The 22,525-nt window shown below is 43.0% G+C and overlaps 1 protein-coding gene across 2 annotated transcripts in view; it reads left to right on the forward strand.

Moving 5' to 3' along the window:
• Positions 1-22,525, forward strand: part of arhgef37 (Rho guanine nucleotide exchange factor (GEF) 37) — a 46,909-nt gene that overhangs the window by 6,900 nt on the left and 17,484 nt on the right. For both annotated transcript variants that reach the window (XM_083786054.1, XM_083786055.1), the window contains 7 exons: positions 166-647; positions 10,022-10,151; positions 12,407-12,554; positions 13,953-14,152; positions 14,479-14,609; positions 18,674-18,778; positions 21,942-22,055. In XM_083786054.1, coding sequence (XP_083642180.1) covers positions 180-647; positions 10,022-10,151; positions 12,407-12,554; positions 13,953-14,152; positions 14,479-14,609; positions 18,674-18,778; positions 21,942-22,055 — 1,296 coding nt within the window. In that variant the 5' untranslated portion in view covers positions 166-179. The remainder of the gene's footprint in view (positions 1-165; positions 648-10,021; positions 10,152-12,406; positions 12,555-13,952; positions 14,153-14,478; positions 14,610-18,673; positions 18,779-21,941; positions 22,056-22,525) is intronic.

Raw genomic sequence — 22,525 nt, forward strand, 5'->3', positions numbered from 1 at the left:
GTATTTCTCCCAATAGCAATGGGAGTTTTTGTCATTGGTCATAGTTTCAAACTGACTTTGGGTGTGTGTAACCTTTGATTTCACTGTACAGAGGTCTTTTCTTTGACTGCCTGGTGAATATGGTCAGTGAGTCCGCTGTTTGACGCCGTTTCTCTGCTCTCGCAGAGGTCTCTTCCAACATGGAGGTGTCCAGGAGGCCTCAGACTGCCTGTCCTCAGCTGCCTCATCCTACACAGACCTCCCGCAGCCCGCCCCCCGCTGGCCTTTCAGAGGGCCACCGGCCTGCAGGGGAAGGCGGAGCGGGGACAGATGGCACCAGCGACGCTGAGAAGGACACTGCAGAACAGGCGTCCTGCTCAGAGGACGAAGCCACGGAATCGTCCGTGTTCGCAGAGTCCCCGGCTGACGCGGACACTTCCAAGGGCCTAGATGGATGTTCAGAAGGCAGCGCCGCGGCCCAGGAGAAGTCTCCGGAAGAGCTGGCAGCAGCCAGAAAGAGGCTTGAAGAAGAGGAAGCCTTGGCTAAGGAGAGGGCTGCCCAGAGGCAGCTGTTGGCCATAGAAGAACTAGTTTACACCGAACGGAACTTCCTTCGGATGCTGCAGCTCAGTACAGTCACCATCAGGAACAACCTGGGCAAACTGCAGGTATGGATGGCTTTGGGATATTATGTAGCTCAGTTAAAACTTGATTTGTATCATACAACTCATTCAAGATGGAAATGCAATGTGTTTAGTTTGATAATAACACTGCAGAATACGCAGGGCCGCCGTGCCTCAGGAAGGTCGAGCAGCCTTTTGGGAATCCAAATGTTCCCCGAATCGATCCCCGGCTACCCCTGGGTTAGAGTTCTTGAGCAAGACACTGCTCCCGATGAGCAGGTTGTCGTGGTGAATGCATGGTGAATGTGTGTGTTGTGTGCGTGAATCGGTTGTAACGTGCTTTCGATAAGGATGCTAACCAGGGCCGTGGAGAGAGCACTGAGGGTGAGATCTTTTACACTATTTTGTGGCCTTTTTGTGGGTTTGGTCACTTGTGCCATTTCAGACCAGAAAGGTAAAGACTTGGTCTTGTCTGTGGTAAATGTTTAGATTTTCTGTTTTACACACCATTATGATGTTCCTATTTTGATCATAACAGCCACTTACTGAATGTCAGTCTCCAGGTTTTCTCCAGAATAAGTATGGCAATTATTTATTATGACTCTATGGCACATTAGGACTCCAACTAGTACTAGTAAGTGGTTCTAAAATGACCCCTGTAACTCTGAGAGTGTTCAAATGGAACCAAATGGACAATAATATTACCAGAAACATTTGAATATATAGCTCTGAATGACCATAACAGGTCTGTAACTCAGTGTGTTCAAATGGAACCAAATGGACCTGTAAGTCCATTAATTTGGTATGTCTGTGGCAACAATGCAAAAATGTCCACCACAAGCCAACATGGCGTTGACATCTGTAATGGAACGAGATGTTCCACAGTCAATAACTTGGCCCATGTCATTGGACAGTAAAATAAGCATTACATTCTCATTACAATGTAAACATTAAAATATATATAACAGTGATTATTGATTAGGATGCTAACCAGGGCCGTGCAGACTGCAGAGAGCACTGAGGAGGCAGGGGTCCAAACCCAAGAGCGCACGTGCATAGCGTTTATTTCTTTAATTAAAAAAATAATTCGGGGGGGGGGACTTTGAGGCAAAAATGAGCCACCCTTCTGCACGTCCCTGATGCTAACGTACCGTTTACATTTAGCATTTTATATAGCACATTTTCATGAACATGACACAATGCATATTGTACAAAGTGCATGTTTGGGTTGCCTGTTTGGGACGGTGCATAATGTCCATGTAGGATAATGTATTCATGGGATGCAGCCAGGCTATTTCTATGACGTTATTGTTTGTAATATATTGAATTACATATATTGTTACAATCCACAACCTCAACTGAACTGGCGGGGGCGGCATTTGTATGAAACATTTACGCTGAAACGCTGTGTTCTCATCTTCAATCACCTCCCAGATGTTTCCCATTAGCTACTGTAAATGGTGTTCTGATGAAGATGGCATGGAGTCTAGCTTCGTAAAGTGGAAGGCCTGAACTGTGCATGGTGTTTCTGCTTCCACCACAGTATTCTGAATATTTTTGGTGGTGGTCAGTTATGGGACCAAGTTTGCATACAGTAGGGAGTGAAAGTTAACAAAGAACGGTACATGTACTATGGTATTAAAATGGTGCATTTATATAGCGCCTTTATCCAACACATAAACAGAGATTGTGCATTACTTTCACACACACACACACACACACACACACACACACACACACACACACACACACACACACACACACACACACACACACACACACACACATTTCAATTTATTTATTTGAGTCCACATTTATAAAATACATTATCAAGGGCACAAATATTTTCAGTTGCTTCTGATATACTACGCACTCGAAACATCACGTGTCTCAGTGCTTGAGTCCAAACAAGCCCTAAATGTACAGAATATAGGCAACACATGAACTTATTCACAGAAAACATTGGTTACTTCAGTCTGTCATATTACCAACACCGAAAGTAAACATGGGTACAAAAAGCACCTTCTCCTCCAAATAGACCGACTGCCTATAATCTCAACTCAACTTTATTTATATAGCACATTTAAAACAACCATAGCTGCCACAAAGTGCTGTACAGTACATAGGTAAAAACAGTAAGTAAACACATAGACTAAAAACACAGAATACAAAGACAACACACAAAACAAGAAAAGGAGGGGGGGGGGGAAGCAAGTTCAGGAACAGAGGTCTCATGCTGTGTTAAAAGCCAAAGAATAAAAGTGCGTTTTCAGTGAGGTTTTAAAAATGGCCAGAGAGGGGGCCTGCCTAAGTTGCAGGGGAAGGTCGTTCCAGAGCTTGGGGGCAGCGATTGAAAAAGCTCTGTCCCCTCTAAGCTTCCGTTTCGCCCTCGGGACCTCTAGCAGCATCAGGTCAGCTGACCTGAGGGAGCGGGCGGGAGAGTAGGGGTGGAGGAGCTCAGAGAGGTATGGAGGGGCAAGACCATTTAAAGCTTTAAAAGTAAAAAGCAGAACCTTGAACTGGATTCTAAAGTTCACTGGCAGCCAGTGGAGAGAGGCGAGGATGGGAGTTATATGCTCTCTCTTACGCGTGCCAGTTAGTAGTCGGGCAGCCGCGTTCTGAATTAACTGGAGCCGAGCAAGGCAAGACTGACTGGCTCCAAGGTAGAGGGCGTTACAGTAATCCAGCCGAGATGTAATAAAGGCATGGATTACTGTCTCAAGGTGCTGAGTGGTTAAAAAAGGTTTTACCTTTGCCAGTTGTCGCAGATGAAAAAAGCTAGACTTCACCACTAAGCTAATTTGGCGATCTAGCTTAAAGTCGTTGTCCATTTTAAAACCTAGGTTGGAGACTGCTTCACAAACTGTGCCAGGGGGCCTAGATCAAAGGGAGGGGGGTTTCCAGAACCATTTGGGGCGAACACCACCACCTCAGTTTTCTTGTCATTGAAGCTTAGAAAGCTTAGGGCCATCCAGGCTTTAATGTCATCCAGGCAAGAGAGAAGAGCTTTAGGATCAGCGTCTTTCTTTTTTAGGGGAACATAGATCTGACTGTCATCAGCATAGAAATAGAACGAAATGCCATGTTTTCTGAGGATGGACCCTAGCGGCAGGAGATATAAGGAGAAGAGCACTGGGGCTAAAATAGAGCCCTGTGGAACACCATACGACAATGGCGCCGGGGAGGATTCTGAGCCAGCAGCGCTGACAGACATGGTTCTGCCCGTCAGGTAGGACCTGAACCACCCTAGCGCAGTTCCACATATACCCACTAGGTGCTGCAAGCGGCATAGCAGGACGTTGTGGTCGACTGTGTCGAACGCAGCCGTCATGTCCAGCAGGACAAGAATGACATAGTCGCCTGCATCATTAGCTATGAGGATGTCGTTAAATACCCTAACTAGTGCAGACTCTGTACTATGCCGGGTTTTGAAGCCAGACTGGAAGACCTCAGGGATCTTATGCTCCTCTAGGAAAGACTGTAGCTGGGCATAGACAACCTTTTCTAGTATCTTGGAGATAAACGGCAATTTAGATATGGGCCGAAAATGAGCCAACACAGTGGGGTCGAGGCCTGGCTTCTTAAGCAGTGGTTGCACTACAGCATGTTTAAAACACGTGGGAACAAGACCAGAAGAGAGACTGCTATTTAGGATTTTCAGGACCATGTGAGCTACGCTGGGGGAAACCTCTTTAAAGAGGCGAGCCGGGATAACGTTGTGAGGCGAACCTGAGGCCTTTAAGTGGCTGACTACATCCTCCAAAAAGGACAATGTTACAGGTTCGAACGAGCTGAGCACGGCGGGACATGGGACACAGACAGAGGGGTCAGAGGCAGGAGCAGAGATGAGGGCCCTTGTATTTTCCACCTTGTCAATGAAAAAGTGCAGGAAGTCATTACATATGTCAGATGATTCAAAACAGACCGGCTGAGCGATATTAAGAACTGAGTCAATGGTTTGATATGGTATGATAGTACACGTGGATTAAGACGGTTAGACTCAATAATATTCGCTAGGTGATCTCTTTTTGCCTCTTTGACAGTGTTCTGGTGGAAGAGCCAGGATTCCTTTAAAATCTGAGAAGAAACCTGCAGCTTATCCTTCTTCCATTTACGTTCTGCTTTTCGGCACTCCTGTCTAGCTGCACAGGTTCTGTCATTAAACCAGGGCTCGGGCTTTGCCCTGGGCAGCTTGGATTTCAATGGGGCCACAGAGTCCATTATGGTCCCACACGAAGAGTTAAACCAAGAGCACAGTTCCTCTGTGGGAACAGCCGAGACAGACGGGGCACACAACTGTTCAAAAGCAGCTGAAAAGCGACTAGCAGTGCGGGGGTTAAGAGTCCGACAGAGTCTAGCAGGAGCCCTAGATCTATTCTCCGTACAAGAGAGAGCAACATCAAACAGAACAGGGCAATGATCAGAGAACGTACTATCACAGATCTCTAGGTTAAGAATAGGCAGCCCATATGAGATAACGAGATCTAACGTATGCCCACGATCATGAGTAGGACCCGACACATTCTGCACCATGTTAAACGATTCAATAAGGTTTAGGAAGTCCTTCACCATCGGTTTATCAGGGCAACATACGTGTATATTCAGATCTCCGAGAATCAACACTCGATCATAGTTGGGCAATATTCCAGCCAGGAAATTGGAGAAATCAGTCACAAAATCCTTGTTGTATTTAGGGGGTCGATAAATGAATGCGCACAAATGCGCATAATGGAGGAGATTGAACAGTATGTTGCAAGCTGCTTTGCCTTACACTTGGACAACCCTATAATCCTCAAGCCTCTGACCACTAGCCTGTGGACATGGCCCAGGCTGCCAAATATAAAAACAATGAGCTTCCTCTAAACTTGAATCAAAAGCACAGCCAACTTCCAATAGAAAAACCTCTCTGCTGTTCTCGTCAATTATAATGACATCTGGTGTATTTGCAGTTATATTTGCAAACACGGTTGGGCCATTGCATTGAAACATTTCTGGTTTCACACAGGAATGTTTGTGAAACACAACGGAGGAATGAAACATAGGTGACACATCTTTGGCAATAATGTTCACCATTCCTTTGTAAATATTACAGCCGTTTAATATATGAGACATAGACTCTATGGTCTGATGCTGTCCATGGTGTAGACAGTGAGGGTCATGATTATTGGGATACCAGATTGATAGATTCAGTTTGGTTGGCATCACTTGGAGGCGTGCCTTTACTGTGAAAATGAGAATGTCCTCATCAATCGCTGCGTTTTTTAGAATTGAGTGGGACACGGAGTCAATCAGCTGACTGGAGGCGCGCAAGCTTCCCTTGCAGCCGTAGTCCTGACCAGCGCCGTTTTCTATGCTGCTCTCTGAGCGCTAGAAGATGCGCACGCGCGCAATTGTCAGGGAGCGCGCTTGTTGTTCTGTCGTCGCGGCTTACTGTTGCGCGAGCGTTGATTGACAGGTCAGTGATCACAGATTCAGAGACGTGCACCGTCTCGTTGTCCGCTCCTTTCCACTCCAAAGAGACACCAGTCCAGTTAACACAGATCGTTCAGATCAGGCCAGTCAGAGTTTACACCAAAACCAGTTGCGTTGGTATCCACACACACACACACACACACACACACACACACGTTCACATGCCGATGCCGGAGGAAACCATGCAAGTCACAAAACCTGTACATCAGGAGCAAGTAGGGGTTCTCTGAGTCTTGCTCAAGGACACTTCCACACTAACTCTGGGGGAGCCCACAGGGTTCAAACTGGGAACCTTGCGGTTCCCATCCGGTCACTCTACCCCTGACCCACTGCCTCCCATGGGCAGATATACAGATATAAATCGGTATTCATATTGTGGAGATGGCTATTGTTGCTTTCATAAAAATGTACACCATGATATTTTTAATACCTATATAATATTGGTAGTAATGGCAAACAAGAGTGACAGTGAAGTATTATGTTCCGAAAATTACATCAATTTACTGTAATAATGAATATATGTCATATCACATCACAATATCAATATCATTGCAAAATCCCCTCTAATCTCACATCACAATATCAATATACTGCTAATATATAATAATATACTGCATACGGACCACCATTATCAACCCCCACGTGAGGAAGAGATGGAAAGATTTTAGATACACATAAATTGCCCTGTTCCTTATAGCAGTGGTTCCCAAAGTGGGGTCCATGGAGTCAGGGACCCCCAGGGGTCTCCAGATAAATGATAGTTTGGAACCAAATGGACCCTTATCCTTATGGGTCCATTTGGTTCCATTTGTACACTCTCAGAGTTACATTAACCTCGATTTTACAATATAAATTGGGGGTCCCAGAGATAGAAATGCCATTAAATGGGGGGTCCGTAGACTAATGCATGTCAAACTTGAAATTAAACGAGTTTGAGAATCACTGCTAAAGCCGTAAAAATCTTCTCTTATGGGAGGTCCCTGGCATATCTTTTCAAATGGGGTCCGCGGGCTAATGAGTGTCAATTTGGGGGTCCTTGACATGAAAAAGTTTGGGAACCACTGCCTTATGGAACCTAAACAGTCCAGTAATGGCACACTATTGTTTGTTGCTGGTAAATGTTTTTGGATGTAGACAAAACTGTGTTGGATAAAGAAGTGAGTAAAATAGGGCTGGGTGCCAGTGCTGGGGACAGGGCACAGACAGAGAGATGGAATAGATGTGACTCACTGAATGGAGCTATTGTCAGGCAGCAAAACTCACTGTTCTCCTTATGTTGTGTGTTGAGTGCAGATTCTACACCATTCCACTAAAAAATAATTCTGAGAATAATGTCCTTAAATTGCATTAACCAGTTTTACACTTGACCAGTGGTGGTGGGTGCTGAAATGTGTGTAGAACAGATGATTGTGTGATAAGGAACGTGTCTGTCTGCTCCCGGTGAACAGTGGTAAGAGTGACAGGCACCATAATGCAACAGCTGCAGCCATTTGTCCTATATCAAAGTGTCCTTGAACAAGACAATTGAACCCGTATGGTACCTGCTGCTCCGCATTTGTAATTCACTCGGGATAGAGGAATGCCTACAATGACTGTGGTATATCGCAGTGGTTTTCAACCTTTTTCATGTCAAGGCCCGTTATTTATTTGGGATTTGAGCCACGGAACCACCATTTGATGAGGTGTAGGCTCTCAGACCCAAAACTAAAGAATATGTCCACATTTCCAATTGTCCATGCTGTATTGAAGTTGGTGCTATTAGGAGAGTTAACAGGCAAACTAACAATTCTTCTTCTACATTCTCTAATTGTGTAGACTTCTTGTAAATTAACTTAAGTAATGCAGATGTTTTAACAAAATGTAACTTGAGAGTGTAAAATGAAACCAAATGGACCCATGCAGGTCCATTTGGTTTAATTGTACACTCTCAAGAGTTAAAGATCTAACTAGAAAAAGTGCCCTTCTGGGCACAGGTCTCCACCAGGATAGGAATGTAGGACATTGCAGCTTGCCTTCATCTGGTGGTTGGATAAAAGGGCAACAAAAGTAAATCAGGATGGAGTCTGAGAAATCAGAAAGACCGGTTTCGTTGAATGGCTCTAGAGAGACTGTGTGCCAATTTGCGTGATGTTTGGACAAAATCTGTAGGTGTACTGTGCAAAAACTTCCCTCCTGGTGGCGCTATAACAGGCCGTTCTGGAAAGTTTGGGGTTCATCGTTGGCATCCAGGGAGTGTGTGTGCAAAATTTGGCATCGACCGGGTTAACGGTGGCCGAGATTAGCTGCTCACGGACACACACACACACACAAACACACACACACACGGACGGACGGACGGACGGACGGACGGACGGACACACGGACGGACGGAGTGCAAAACATACTCTCGCCCCATGCCTTCGGCCTGCTGGAGACAATAAGGGTTAACTGCAACTCCATCATATAGCTGAGGACCACCTAGAACCCCCTCAAGGACCACTGGTGGTCCCCGGACCACTGGTTGAGATTACCACTATATATCGTATATCAGGGGTTCCCAACCTGTCAATAGAGCATCGCAGTCCCGCCCCCTTTTAGAACAACGAGTGGCCCAGAAAATAATTTCCCATTCATTTTCCCCATAGGCTTTTCAAAAAGTATTTATTTAAAGACCTTTTAAGCCTCGTACAAAGCCAACTCGAGTTGTGACAAATCATGACCACAAACACAATGTTTTGGGCCGAACAAATAATTAGAAGAAAATCACGCATCATTGTACCAAAACACAGAAACGGTTGTTCGCTGAACACACGTGAACAGTAAAGATGCCAAGGGTTCGACAGTGATGTCACTGTTATGCTACGCAACACGAAAGTAACACAGACTCGACGGTGTTCATGAACCACGGTCAGTGACGCGCCGCTAATGAATCCTTGGTATCTTCATTCGACCAAGTCAGTCGGGAAAACTTGGGATTCCTTTCTTGCATGCCTGCGGGACATGTCCTGGCCGCACGTGGTCCGGCACTGGTCCGCGTAAGAGTGGTTGGGAACCTCTGTCGTATATTATGGTTGCAGCAACACAAAAACATTCACGGTAAGATTAAGAAGCTACACATTTTAGCAGAAGAATCTCAGAGATTTGAGAACGTGAGACTTTAAGATGCAAGTGTGCCGTGCTGTTCCCATAATTGTAATGAATTCATTTGGACTTGTTTGGTGATTGCTGCCCAAGTGGTCAGACTTAATCGAACCTGGGACCTTCCGTTTCCCAGGCGGCCTTTCTAACCCATTCAACAAGGGCCTCCCTAAACGATATCAGTGTAGCTTGGAGGACTGAGCGTAATTAATTTAAACTTTAACAGTATAAACGCCTAGTCCACCTGATTGTTTGGTCGATTCATTGGGTGCTAAAGAGCATCTCAACCAGTAGCTTCCAGGAGAGATCCTCTGCTTAAATGTGTAGATTCTTATTTGGTTGGAGTTAAAACCTGCATACACGCAGTCCTTAACTGTACACTATGGCACATACAGTCACACACTATAAAAAACTGCCAAATAGACTTGCTCGCTGTATAATCTATTAAGGAAGATGTCTTAGACAGAAATTTGTATTTTTATATTGCTCATAACGTTCTCTGTGCTCAAAAGTGAGGAAGAGCAAAAGTTTGAAGATGCCAGAACTGAAACGTTTATTTATTATTACTATTTTTGCACACCTCACTTTGAGCACGTTATGAGCAATGGCAAAATAAAAGAAATACTATTTTCTTAGTCTCGGGAAGAAGTCTTTCTGCATCGAGCAACTCCTTTTCTGCCAGTTTTCCTTTGTTTTTGAGTCCACCAGGTGCAGCCAACCCTGTACAAAGGACAAAGAAGGGCGCAGCAGTTTACCATGTACATTGTGAAAATTATTAACTGTGTGTGTGTGTGTGTGTGTGTGTGTGTGTGTGTCCGTCCGTCCTCTAGCCTCCCCTGCCCAATCTCAGCAGCATGTTTCTCTACATAGAAGAGGTGATTGATGTATCGGGTCGTCTCCTCAGCCTGTTGGACCAGAAACATGTCCAGCCCGGGGACCCTCTCTTCTTGGAGACGCTTTGTAAGGGACACAAACTTCTCCGTAACACCCTCCTGTTATATTCACATTATATTGTACAATACGTCCTACTCACTCACTATAACCACGATCAAACGTTTTACCCATGCAACCAGAAGTCATATAATATATATATATATATAATTATCCCATTCTGACCTGAGATCAGATTCATACGAGGTTTCCACTGGACACACACTGGTCTGATTAACCCATTCTGACCTGAGATCAGATTCTAAAAATGTTCTGCTATTTTTCAATAGCTAAAGCATGACATGATGCTAACACCAAAATGGGTTCCCGTTCAGAATGGGTTAAATAATATATATAATTATATATAATATAATATTTCTAAAGAACAACCTAGTTTTGGTGCCTCAGGAGATGGGTTGGGTACTTAAACGGTTACTATCCTAGCTTTAAGCCAGTGTATACTCAACGCAATGTACAAAACGCAACAAACTCGACACAGTTCAACGCCTCACGCTTCTAATCACCACATGTGTTATTATTCATAAATGTCATCTTAGTATAATCATTGGAAGCTGGCGGACAATCTATTTTTACCAGCTGTCGGTACTGAATTTCATTAGCCAGAAAGGGGGGGGGGGGGGTGTGAGGGTGAGTCCCACATGATTTCTGATTGTTGCCCGGCAACACAAGCTTCCTGAACATTCCAAGAAACAAACTGAGGAAGTTGCCAAGTTGGTTATTCCAGGGGAAAATTAATGTCTACTATTGGTATCCTTAGAGCTGCAATCAATTGTTCATTACATCATTTTATTTAGTTAATTCTTTCACAGCTATCAATATGCATCCATGTATTTGTTAATAATTAGTGCACATAGACACTCACCATATACAGGCAACCTTTTGAACTAGTCTTATCAGAAATGATATCAAACACGAATGGAAGACATTCCTATGGTCATCACAAAGGGAATCACGTCTTTGTAATGTGAATACAGTGTGTGCCAATTTAAGAAACCATTAAACAGCGCAACCAGTATTTCTAGTTCTTTCATAACTTGAAAATCTGTCTGTAGTGTACATATGTAAATATGGTTCTTATTCTTAATTTCTTCTCTCTTATACATCCTCCCCTACCTGCTCTAAAATACGTGTAATAGTTCACTATATAGGTTATATTGGTCTGTTTTCCATTTCTTCTCAACCCAGTCAGACCTGAGGCCGATTCTACAAACACTTTCAAATCATTTCAACAATAGCAGATGTACAAGCTCTCAGCGTGGGTACGAATTGTATATATGCTATTTTTTAATAGCCAACGCAAAAAAAATATTCTAAAATGACAAAAAACAACCCTTGCACGTCACATGCAGGCACTGGTTTTGCAATATCTCACGAGTCCTACTGCCCTACCTAGCAGCTTAGCTTGTATTCATCCCTATCAACTGTTGCTATGGTGATAGCGCTGATGATACAGAGGAAGCAGCAGCAGTGTGTTTGCTCCGCTCTGCACCAGTCTGGTAGTGTCTGGCATCCCCCCTCCTTAAAGGAATATTGTCTGGCCACTGCTCTTTCCCTCTTGGCATAGAACTCCTGGGATAGACCCATTCACACCAACTGTGTGAAGTGGAAAACACTGAGCAGGAAATCCCAATGGGTTAACGTCTTGGACTTCAACCACAGTCGAGAACCCTGTTATGTTGGTGTCTAGGGTTGTCACAATTAATACCTAATCTAGTCTAATTGCAATTAGGCCTCTACGGCGGTGCCCGTTGGGAACTGGCCTACTTGGAATGATGTCGGATTTCTGTATGTGTCTCTCTGTGTCCCTTTATTCCTATATATGGAGTTCTGCCCAAATATGGAGCGTTGGGATGTCGGAACAGGCCAGCTTATGGAGTTCTGAGTCAGGAATGCCCAAATATGGAGTGTTGTGAGGTCAGAACAGGCCAGCTCCATATATCGAGGGCAGGGGCCCCGGTGCAGAGCCCGGGCAGAGGCCTTTTTGGGGCGGTTCTGGAGAACCATGGGTCCGACTGACTCGACACCGGGCACTAGCACTCCCTGTGGCGGTGTGGAACATGTGTGCCGAATTCCATACACACAGAGACTTGGTGCATTTATAGTTATTAGACTATAATCGCAATTATTTCATAATGTCATAATCTGACATGGAAACAGAGGGTTTTCAGAAAACTGTTAGAAGCGGCCTCAGTCAGGTCTAAATGGGTTGAGAATGAGTTATCCCAGAGGCAGGGTCAAGTACATGTATTCTCCTATCCCTGCAGGCGACTCCTTCCTCAGCCTGTCCTCGGACATTGAATCGGCCTACAGGGAGTACCTCTCCAACTACAACAACGTCACGGCCCTGGAGAACGTCTACAAGCAGAAGGACGCTCAGTGGTCCGAGATCGTCAAAGTCATCAAGAACTCGGCGTAGGTCCATCTCCCCCTCACGCTCTCAATCCGAATGTTCACCTGTTATGATGACATGTCCAAACTACCGGTAGTGACGCTGTGGTTCATAGTGGTTCTAAAAGGCCTGGCCTATTCTGACATAAATCACCAATATTTAGATGTTCTCCTCCTCTCTCATATAACAATTATTTGCCTGGAGATCATAATCGTGTTATGTACCACAACCACTTAACCCATTCAGGCTGTTTTAAGCATTATGTTATACTTTAGCTATGGAGAAATAGACTGATCTGGCATCCTATAGTTTGTATAGTTCCAAATAAGGTCTAGATTATTATAGTTGGATTGATTATAGGGTTGTGGATTCTAGATTGCTATATCTCTCTGCATTTGATGTATTACTTTGTAGGGATGTTAATTGTTAATCGTTAATCTGCGTTAAGAAATCAATCAATTAACTTGACAGTTAATAATGAATGGAAAACTCTGCAGTTCTATCATTGGGTGGTTTCCTGTGAATGTAATGCTGTCTGCGTCGAGCGCGGCCGAGGAACGCACACGTGGGCCGGTTAAAAGAATGTCCCCACACCACCTCGGTTAGCCACAGAAACTGCTTTTGCATGTGATGACAGTGCACATTTCATTTTATTCCTCATCCAAAGATGCCATTGCCTGGCCCTGTATCGTATTTGATTATGGAATATAATATGCCTTTTGCATTATTTCTGTATATTAGCAAAATGTAGATTCTTATGTTAGACTTTGAGGGAAATTAGGATTATCAGAGTTTTTACGAAAACGCCACTTATCAAGTAACTGGTTAATCGATCGATAAGGTTATCAAAACTTATCAATTATCAATTCATGAATTAATGGATAAGTCCCATCCCTATTACCTTGTGTTTACCTTGCTTGCTGTAAGTCGCTCTGTAATGTATTCTAGTTCTCACACTTGGATAGATTTAAAGAAATGGCACCATGGCACGCAACTGACGCAATGTGAGCTCTTATACCTGCTATGTTTGAATAGCCAACTCAAACATCTAAAAGGACACGGATGCTTCCACAGCATCCATTATGACATTATGGCACATTTAATAGCAGTCCACTAGTACTACTGGTTCTCAAAAGGTTTATTTGCGAAGACGCCTGTAATCCATTTCCACTTGAACACTCTTGAGTTACAGACCTGTTATTCAGGGATATCTATTCATGTGTTTCTTGTGATATTATTGTCCACTCATTTTGTATGTCTCTGGCAAAAACATTATGTTGACAAAAATGTCCACCACAAGCCAACATGGCGCTGACCCCTGATCCACGGTGTTAATGGCTTAGGTTAGGAGGAGCGTCTGCTAACTGCCTAAAGCTGTAAATAAAGACCTCTCCCCCTGTTGTGGTCTGTGTGCCGTGCAGGCCTGAGGTCAACGCTACGTCTCTGAGCTTCTTCCTGGTGATGCCGGTGCAGCGTATCGCCCGCTACCCGCTCCTCCTCCAGACCATCAAGAAGCACACGGACCCCGCTCACCCTGCCTACTCGCTGCTGGAGCAGACCGCTCACACCTCCGTAGCCCTCAACTGTCGAATCAACGAGTACAAACGCTTCCGAGAAGTCGGTGAGGACTGAGGAAGACATTTATTTAATGATATATGGCCTGCTGTCCATGGACACATATAGGGCCGTAACACCTTCCTTTTCATGCAGAATGTGCATATAGTGAATAATATCAGTTGGGAATATTTTATATTTTACAGGTTAACAAGCTAAAATGCACAGTGATGATGGCATTTTATAGTAGCAAAATTAATCATAAACACACCACATTGAAAAATGTACGCTTCTTTCCCGCTAGTAGGACCCTCTGATTTACCACTTGAAGTCAAATGTTGGTGAAGTGCACTTTTACCTTCAGATGAACTGACCCAAGTCTTTTGATTCCAGCTGACAAATACAAGAAGACAGAGACTCTGACCATCAAAGATAAAATCAACCGCATCAACAGCCACAGCATTGCCAAGAAGACGGCGAGGCTCAGCCAATATATCAAACACGAGACTGGAATAGCACCTAAGGTCAGAAAAGTAACTCGTTGTCATTTGATGACCCTGATTTATTTATTTATTTTGCATCATTTTAACACAATCGGCGCCGGGATTTCTTTCAAAATAGCAGCTCGGGGTGCCGCGCAGATACCGGTATGTCAGCTTTTACTCTGAAAGCCCCCCCCCCCCCCCTTCCGTTCCGTACAAAAAACGGGAGAAATAATGTTGCTTGCTTACCTCGCTATGATTGCGATAAAGTCGCTCAATAATCCATCTGGTCAAAACCATGGAGAGCTCCCTAGATTAGGAGATACGAGCCTTTCTTTCTGAGCGGTAAACAGGGAAGTGAACGGCAGCGCGCTGAATGTGGCTACCACATACTGATGATTTGATTGGCTGAGCACGGAATGTGATGTATGATGATAAGAGCGCCCCCCTCACTGATCAGTGTCGGATGTGTTCTTCTTTTCTTGAAATATTTAATCTTATAATGAAGTCAACACGAGGCTCAGCTCTCTCTTTTATTGTCATTTTTGCCTACAATGACTCACTACAAAACGCATGCATAAAGCAGAAGGAAAACATCATGCATAAAGCATAAGGAGTGAAGAACCAAAAGCTGCAGCATCTCCATAAATGTGTTCTGTCGAAATAGTGGGTGGTGGAGAAAATGTTCAATCTACAAGCTCCCAACGCGTCACTTCTGCTGCTGCAACTGGACTTGTGGATTGTCAGTTTTCACTACTCAACACCGTTGTGTGCCAAAACATAAATCAGACACGTGACGTACCTGCATTTTATTTGCTGAACTCATGCAATATCCTCCATGGTTTTATGGTAATAAAATGGACCAATAATATTTTTATAGCCCATGAATTTAAAGGTTTTATGACATTCATTTTCATTTATTTTTCTTTTAGGTTTTATGACATCAATTACACCCAAAAAACCTGAACTTTGAACATTCAGTGGATTTTCTGTGGTCTGAAGTTTTCTTTGGGGTTTGGAAGCCTTTTGAGCTACAATGAAAACAGGCAACACAGTGAAAACAGTGACATCTGCTGGCAAATCCCATTGACATATATGGGATTTGCAGGGTCACTTACTGCCAGCAAATCAGAGCACCTGTTTGAGCCAGAAAACCCCAGATCACAGAAAATCTACTGAATGTTAAAAGTTCATGTTTTTTGGGTGCAATTGAGATTAGAAAACCTAAAAAAAATAAGAACAATTACAAAACCTTTTTTTTAATGTCACAATCCCCATCGAATCAAATTATTATATACTCATAATATATTCACACATTTTCCTTATCTGTCCAAGTTAAAACAAACTGTTTTCTAGCAATGGACAAACATTTCTGGAATGTGTTTTCTCTCGAACACTCTTAAAATGCGTTCTTACATAAGAGAAAGGCAAAAATGAGAAAACTTAGCTGAAAGAGAAAATCGTTCATCCTTCCTGAATGAGGCCCATTGTGTGGAAGACTCTGGTGACTAGTTTCCCAACGTGAGGTCCAGGGACTCCCAGGAGTCCTGGAGGGGATTCCAGGAGGTCCCCAGCTAGGAACCAAATGCACCCCACCCTTGTAACCCTGAGTGTACAAATGGACCCGTCATAGTCCTGTCAAATGACACTGGGCTGTATTTTGCGTGTCTTAGGTACCAGGTCTTATTACTTAACTTAACCCATTCTGACCGGGCACCCATTTTGGTGTTGGCATCATGTTATGCTTTAGCTATTGAAAAATAGCAGATCTACAAGCTCATATCGCGCCACCAAGTGGCGCGATACGAGCTTGTAGGTCTGCTATTTTTGAAAAATCGAAGACACTTTTAGAATCTGATCTCAGGTCAGAATGGGTTAATAATGAAACTGTCAGGATGTAATAGACATTTTTAGAATCTGATCTCAGGTCAGAATGGGTTAAGACCTGGAGGCGTGGTCAATGCTCTTTGGCCACTCAGAATAGCCAATAGCATTATACACTTTTCACTGCTATCAGGCCGTCCTCCTGTTTCCTTGTGCAACTTTGAGTCGACAAAAAAATTGATAATGTATAAATGCATTGAAAATCTCCCTATACAGTATATCGTATGTTTCTGCTAGCCCTTCCAATGCCTGGCTTATGAAATGACGTCATATGGCAGCCGGGTCTATGGACTTTTCATGTTTGTTTAGAGCACTGGCATGATGACGTGAGACGTCATGTGACCTATATAAATACATCTTGTGACTGATTTTGTTTTATTCAATAGCACTTCATTCATGTCTTCTAACGTAAAACGTGTCTTATACAACAACCCTGCATTCATCACGTTTTTTTGCTCCCGACCTGATTCCGATCATTAGATTTTGAGTATCTGCAGATACCGATTTTTCCCGATCCGATATTTATATTTTTATAGAACACTTTTATAGAACACTTATCACATACACGTACAATATCCAAAATCACAGGCAATATCCAGTCTAATATCATGTTATTGATGTAATATTGATACTAGGGATGTCCCGATCACGTTTCTTTCCACCGATTCGATTCCTATCATTTGAAAATGACGCGATCGGCCCCGATTTCCGATCATGTGATCGGACCAGGACAACCCTACTCGTAACGTATATAGTGTTTTATAAAATAACACTGCATTCATGTCTTGTAGTCGTAACGTATATGGTGGCAGTGAATCTGCAATGAATGAAAGTGACTACACACATGTATACAGTATGTGCACTGCAGGTTTCTAAAAGAAAAAATGTAGCTTCATTTCAACATTACCAGGTGCCCCACACTTCACACAAGTGTGATTTATTTTCAGAATACTTCGTTTGACAGTGTCGTGCAAATAGCCAATCTACAAATATTATGAAGAATGACGATACTGTGTCCAATAAGTAAGCATTGCCGAGCCATGAGGCCCATGGGGCCTATCTCCTGTTTCTGTAGCGTGAGGCAGCTTGATGTACAAGTACACCCCCTGGACATGACGCTAGTATGTCACAGGGACTTACCCCCAATCCACCCCTCGATGCTGAGTGTCAAGCAGGGAGACATACAGTCTTTAGTATGGGATCGAACCCCGACCTCCCAGTCCCAGGGTGGACACTCTAACCACAAGGTCACTGATCTGGTCTCTGTGTCCACACTAGCTTCGTCGTTATAAATGTCCACCACATTACTTTTCCCCCATTCTGCCGTTGTTGGTCATTTCCACTTTATTAGGTGATTAGGATGAGTCCAAATTACATACTGCACATTTGTAATCAGACAGCTGGCCGCCTGACCACATCTAGAGATGCCACAATCATGACATTTAAATTAGAGTTCATAACAGGCCTGAAAATTAAGCCCTAACTGGGCCGGTCCCCGGCATGACTAATTAGCATAATGTTGGGTCCGATTACATTTGCCAAATTACATTTGCCATTTACTTTGGTAAACAAAATCTACACACGGCAGATATGATGAATAAGTTCAACAAAGAAATGACTGGTACCAATAATCAAAATAAATATATGTGCACATTGGTCAAAATAAGCCAGATTTAGAGATTTTTCTACTCTACTTATAAAAATAAATTCAATAGTGGAAATGGCTATCTACAAGCTCACAACGTGTCACGATTTTAAAAATATTTGAAAATATATAAATTTTTCAACAGATGGAAAAATGACGAACGGAAAGCATTCTGATGGTTATGTTAATGTGCAAACACAGCAGCAAGATTTGTGAGTTGCTGTGATAGGAGAAGGATATCAAATGGAACACAACCACCGTAAAGACTAATCATTGTGTATATGCCTGCACTATACCTGCATCGAGTGATCTTGAACATAGAAGTTGATCTATTGAAGAATCTGACAAAGTACATCATTTTTGTTTTTGTTTTGATTGTATTGCTGTATTGTTGTACTGTTCTTTCTGCTTTGGCAATGTAAACGTATGTTTTCTCATGCCAATAAAGCCCTTTGAATTGAATTGAATTGGTTATGCAAAAAATAATAGCTATTATTATCTCAGCTAATTGTGACAGACCTGGTCAGATCCTTTACCCTCATCATGTTACTCATGAAAAGCGTGATGTGTTCTTCAGCTGGTGGACGAGGAGTTCGATGCGTTGGAAGGGTTCTTCTATGTGTTGGAGAGTGGGATCCTACAGCTGCACGAGAACGTGGAGACATATCTGGAACACCTACAGGTGAGCTGGCCAAACACTTCATCCAATCCACTTTATTAAAGCCTTTTTTACTTTCCACAAGAGTCCCTTGGTCTCATCCTCTTTTGGGATGCACACGCAGATTAGACACACCAACGGACCGACGTGCGGAAACAACGGTCGGACATGTGGTCGAACATGCGCTGCTCGTGCTTGCGGTTAGGGTTGGGGTTTAGGACAGTCGGACCAATAGTATGTCTAAACTAAAGCCTGTACCCCCTTTTTTGCATCGATTCTGTCGCCCAGGTGTGGATCTTTACTCCAGTCAAACAGATGCGCTCATTCCTTACTTAATTTATATAGCACATTGTACAACGCAAGGTTACCAAAGTGCTGCACAGGAAATACACACTACAGCTAAAACACATAAAACAACAACCAAAATACACAGTAAGATAAGAAACTATAAACAACGAAAAAGAGAAACGTCTATAGAATAGAAGACGCAGCACTGTCGGCAGACGATGAGTCAAAGCCACAGAACAGGTTTGATATGAGAGAGAAGCTCACTCCATAGTGTGGGGGCTACTACTGAAATGGCTCGGTCACCTCTGGTCTTTAAGCGTGTCTTTGGGCCAATACGTTTCAACTGGTCGGCAGACTGCAATGACCTTGAAGGAGAATAGTATGTAGTACTAGACATGTAGACATTCAGCGAGATACTGAGGCGCCAAACCATTCAGTTGTTGAAAAACAAACATACAATCTTAAAATAACTTCTGAGCCAGTGAAGAGTAGCCAGAATAGCTGTAACATGGTCATGCGTGCGCGTTCCAGTTAAGAGACGTGCGGCAGCATTTTTTGGACTAACCGTAAACATGCAATGGAGGAGGAAACTGAAATGGTGAACATTTTATTTAGAAGTTTCAGCCTGAAACGCTGGTTCTGAAGTTTCTGAACCAGTCGGAGCGTTGCATCCCCCCAGGCGATTTTCGTTTGTAAGGGAGAGGGAGACATAGGGGAAAAGCCAGCAGATTATTTCTAACCTATACACAACGTATATACATATTTTAGCGTGATGATTAAGTTTAAAACAAGTAATAAACTGTCTGGATGTCATCTTGAATTGGATTAAAAACTGAGTAGTTATTTAATCAAAACCAGCTGTGGAGCAGGAATCAGGAAGCATGGGAATAAAACTGGTGAGCTTCATTTCTATTGGCTTTTATCGATGTGTATCTACACGTCAAGCACGTTTTTGTTTTCAGGAAGTAATTAAAAAAATATCTGTATGGACTTTGGTTATAAAAACACACAGAAATGAGAATTTGCCCATTCTTTTGGCATCCATTGTTAGGTATGCCCATATGATGACCACGGATATGGTCTAAAAGTGTAAAAAACGTATTTTTCATTTCACTACTCCTTTAAGCCAGCATGAAGTGCATTACAGTAGTCCAAACGTGTGGAAATAAAAGCATGAATCACTCGCTCAAAATCAATAAAAGATGGCACACCAATGGGAAAAATTCTTCAGGCACACCCAGTGATGTAAATAGGTTTTCAATGTAATGAGTCCCGGGATGCAGGGATGGTATTTTAGATGAGTCCCAGGCAGTCCCACTTCAACGACGTTAGGAGTCATATTTTGCCATTTTTACAAATGGCAGCATTTAACTCCCATTTCATTTTGGTTATAATGTGGTTATATCCATGTAGAAAACAGAAGAAAAACTGATTATTATAACTAAAGCTAGCAAAATAAACTAGAATAAAAAACAGTACAGTAGTAGTACAGAGGTCGTTGTTTTATTCCCGTTGTTTAGTCCCTTAACTATAAACTGCGTTTTGGGATGCAAAATTCAGCCTATTTTAATCTCTGTACACCAGTATCCGAAGATAGCCGATCTAGTGTATAACATATATATACTGTGTATAACATTCACTTCTGGTACACTTCTGGAACCTACATGTACAGTATGTCATTTTGACAGGAGTGTCGGGGCCAAGTTTAACATCTAAGCTTCTTTTAAACAGAGATAAAGTACATTGTGGGGGCCTGGGGCGGCAGTGGCTCAGGGGTAGAGTGGCCGGTAGAGTGGTCGGATGTGAACCACGAGGTTCCCAGTGCAATCCCGGGGTGCCCCAGATGAGCAGGTTGGTGCCTTGGTTTCCTCCGCAATCTGTGTATGAATGTGTGTGTGTGTGAATGAATGTAATGTGCAATCTGCGTAAAGCGCTTTGGATAAATGTGCTATATAAATGCACAATTTACCATTTATATAAATGCACCATTTACCATATAATAGCTTACTTTACTCTGGCTGTCAGTGTCAACTAACAACCCATACTCTTCAGCTCTGTTAGTTCTAGACAGTTAAACATTAGTTGCAATATTCCATGTGCTCCTCATGAGCCACGGGTTGCTGTATGTCCATGAGTCACTTGGGGTAAGCTCAAACCACTGTACTGTACCTTTCCACTCTAAAATTAGCCCCATGTGGAAAGAGTTTCTCAGTTCTTCCTGTTTTCCTAACCAGAGGCGCCTGCTCTCAACAAGCTTAGTTAGGTTAGCATTATTTCCCCCTCTTTCTCCACATTTTCTCCACATTTTCCTATTTTTGTCTCCACCAGCCAAAGCCAGTCAATGCCAAACTGTGCACACACTCCCTGGATGCCATGAACGACGAACCTCTGCCCCAATTTTTCCACCACAGCCTATTATAGTGCCAACATGACAGATTTTTGCAAAACACATTTCTTTATATTACGTGTACACATTTGATCCATGCGTCACGCAAATCGATATACACCATCTCTATAGTCCTGTGATCAACACAGACCTGTCCACTTCCCCATATTCCATCCCCATTGGATAAGATTGCCTTCCAAAGTTTGCAAGATTTGTCCATTATGAACACAATGCCTCAAATCATGAACGCAGAGTGCAATTTGAGGGAAATCTTTTTAGATTTTCTTTTATTTCTTACCGTTTTGTTAACTCTTGTATGATAACCTTAGTGAGTAGTAAAGTACCAAGAATTGTCCCTGAGGATATAACAATTACGTTTAAATATTAAGCATGCAATAAGTCATGTTTAGTCAACTCCAAAAGCCCCACATGTTTCTTTAATTAACCGTGACCTCATTGTAAGCAATTATTGGTGACACTACAATACAACTTTAATTTTAATTTTGTTTCCAGAGGTTTCTAGCATGCAAACCAGAGGACTTTGATTTGGACATGGATGGAGAGAAGCCAGCAATCTGTTATAAGGAGATTACTACTGCCTTGAGACAATGGATTCTTCCTACATTTGTGAGTGAAGCCGACTTCTTCTAAGAGGATCAAACCGTGCTACAGGAATTAACATGCTAGCAGAATAACATGACATGACTGTCTCTAATCTGTCTCCGCATTTCTGGAGTTGGTGTGAACAGGATTGTATTTCCGTTACTGTGTCTACTTTTTATCCACGTGTAGTTTCACATAATCTGCCTGTTGCTGGTGTCAATAGACCGTTAATTAGGACTCAATTATAGGCTGTTGGAGCCGTTAACACATTAGCTGTATCCTCCTGCAGCTACCGCAGTACGTACAGTATGTGTACAGTATCTGCATACTGTTCTAATAGACCACAGAGGATGAGCCATGAAAGGATGTAGGAATTGAATGCTTGTGTAGGAATTTCACTGTGCTAGAATGTGATGAGCCCGTTTGCACGTGTGCAAGTTCCATATCACATTTACTGCACACCATAGGTCTTGTTTTCTAATTATGCTTTTATT

Source organism: Protomyctophum parallelum (assembly GCF_964188405.1).
Source record: "Protomyctophum parallelum genome assembly, chromosome: 16".
NCBI lineage: Eukaryota > Metazoa > Chordata > Actinopteri > Myctophiformes > Myctophidae > Protomyctophum > Protomyctophum parallelum.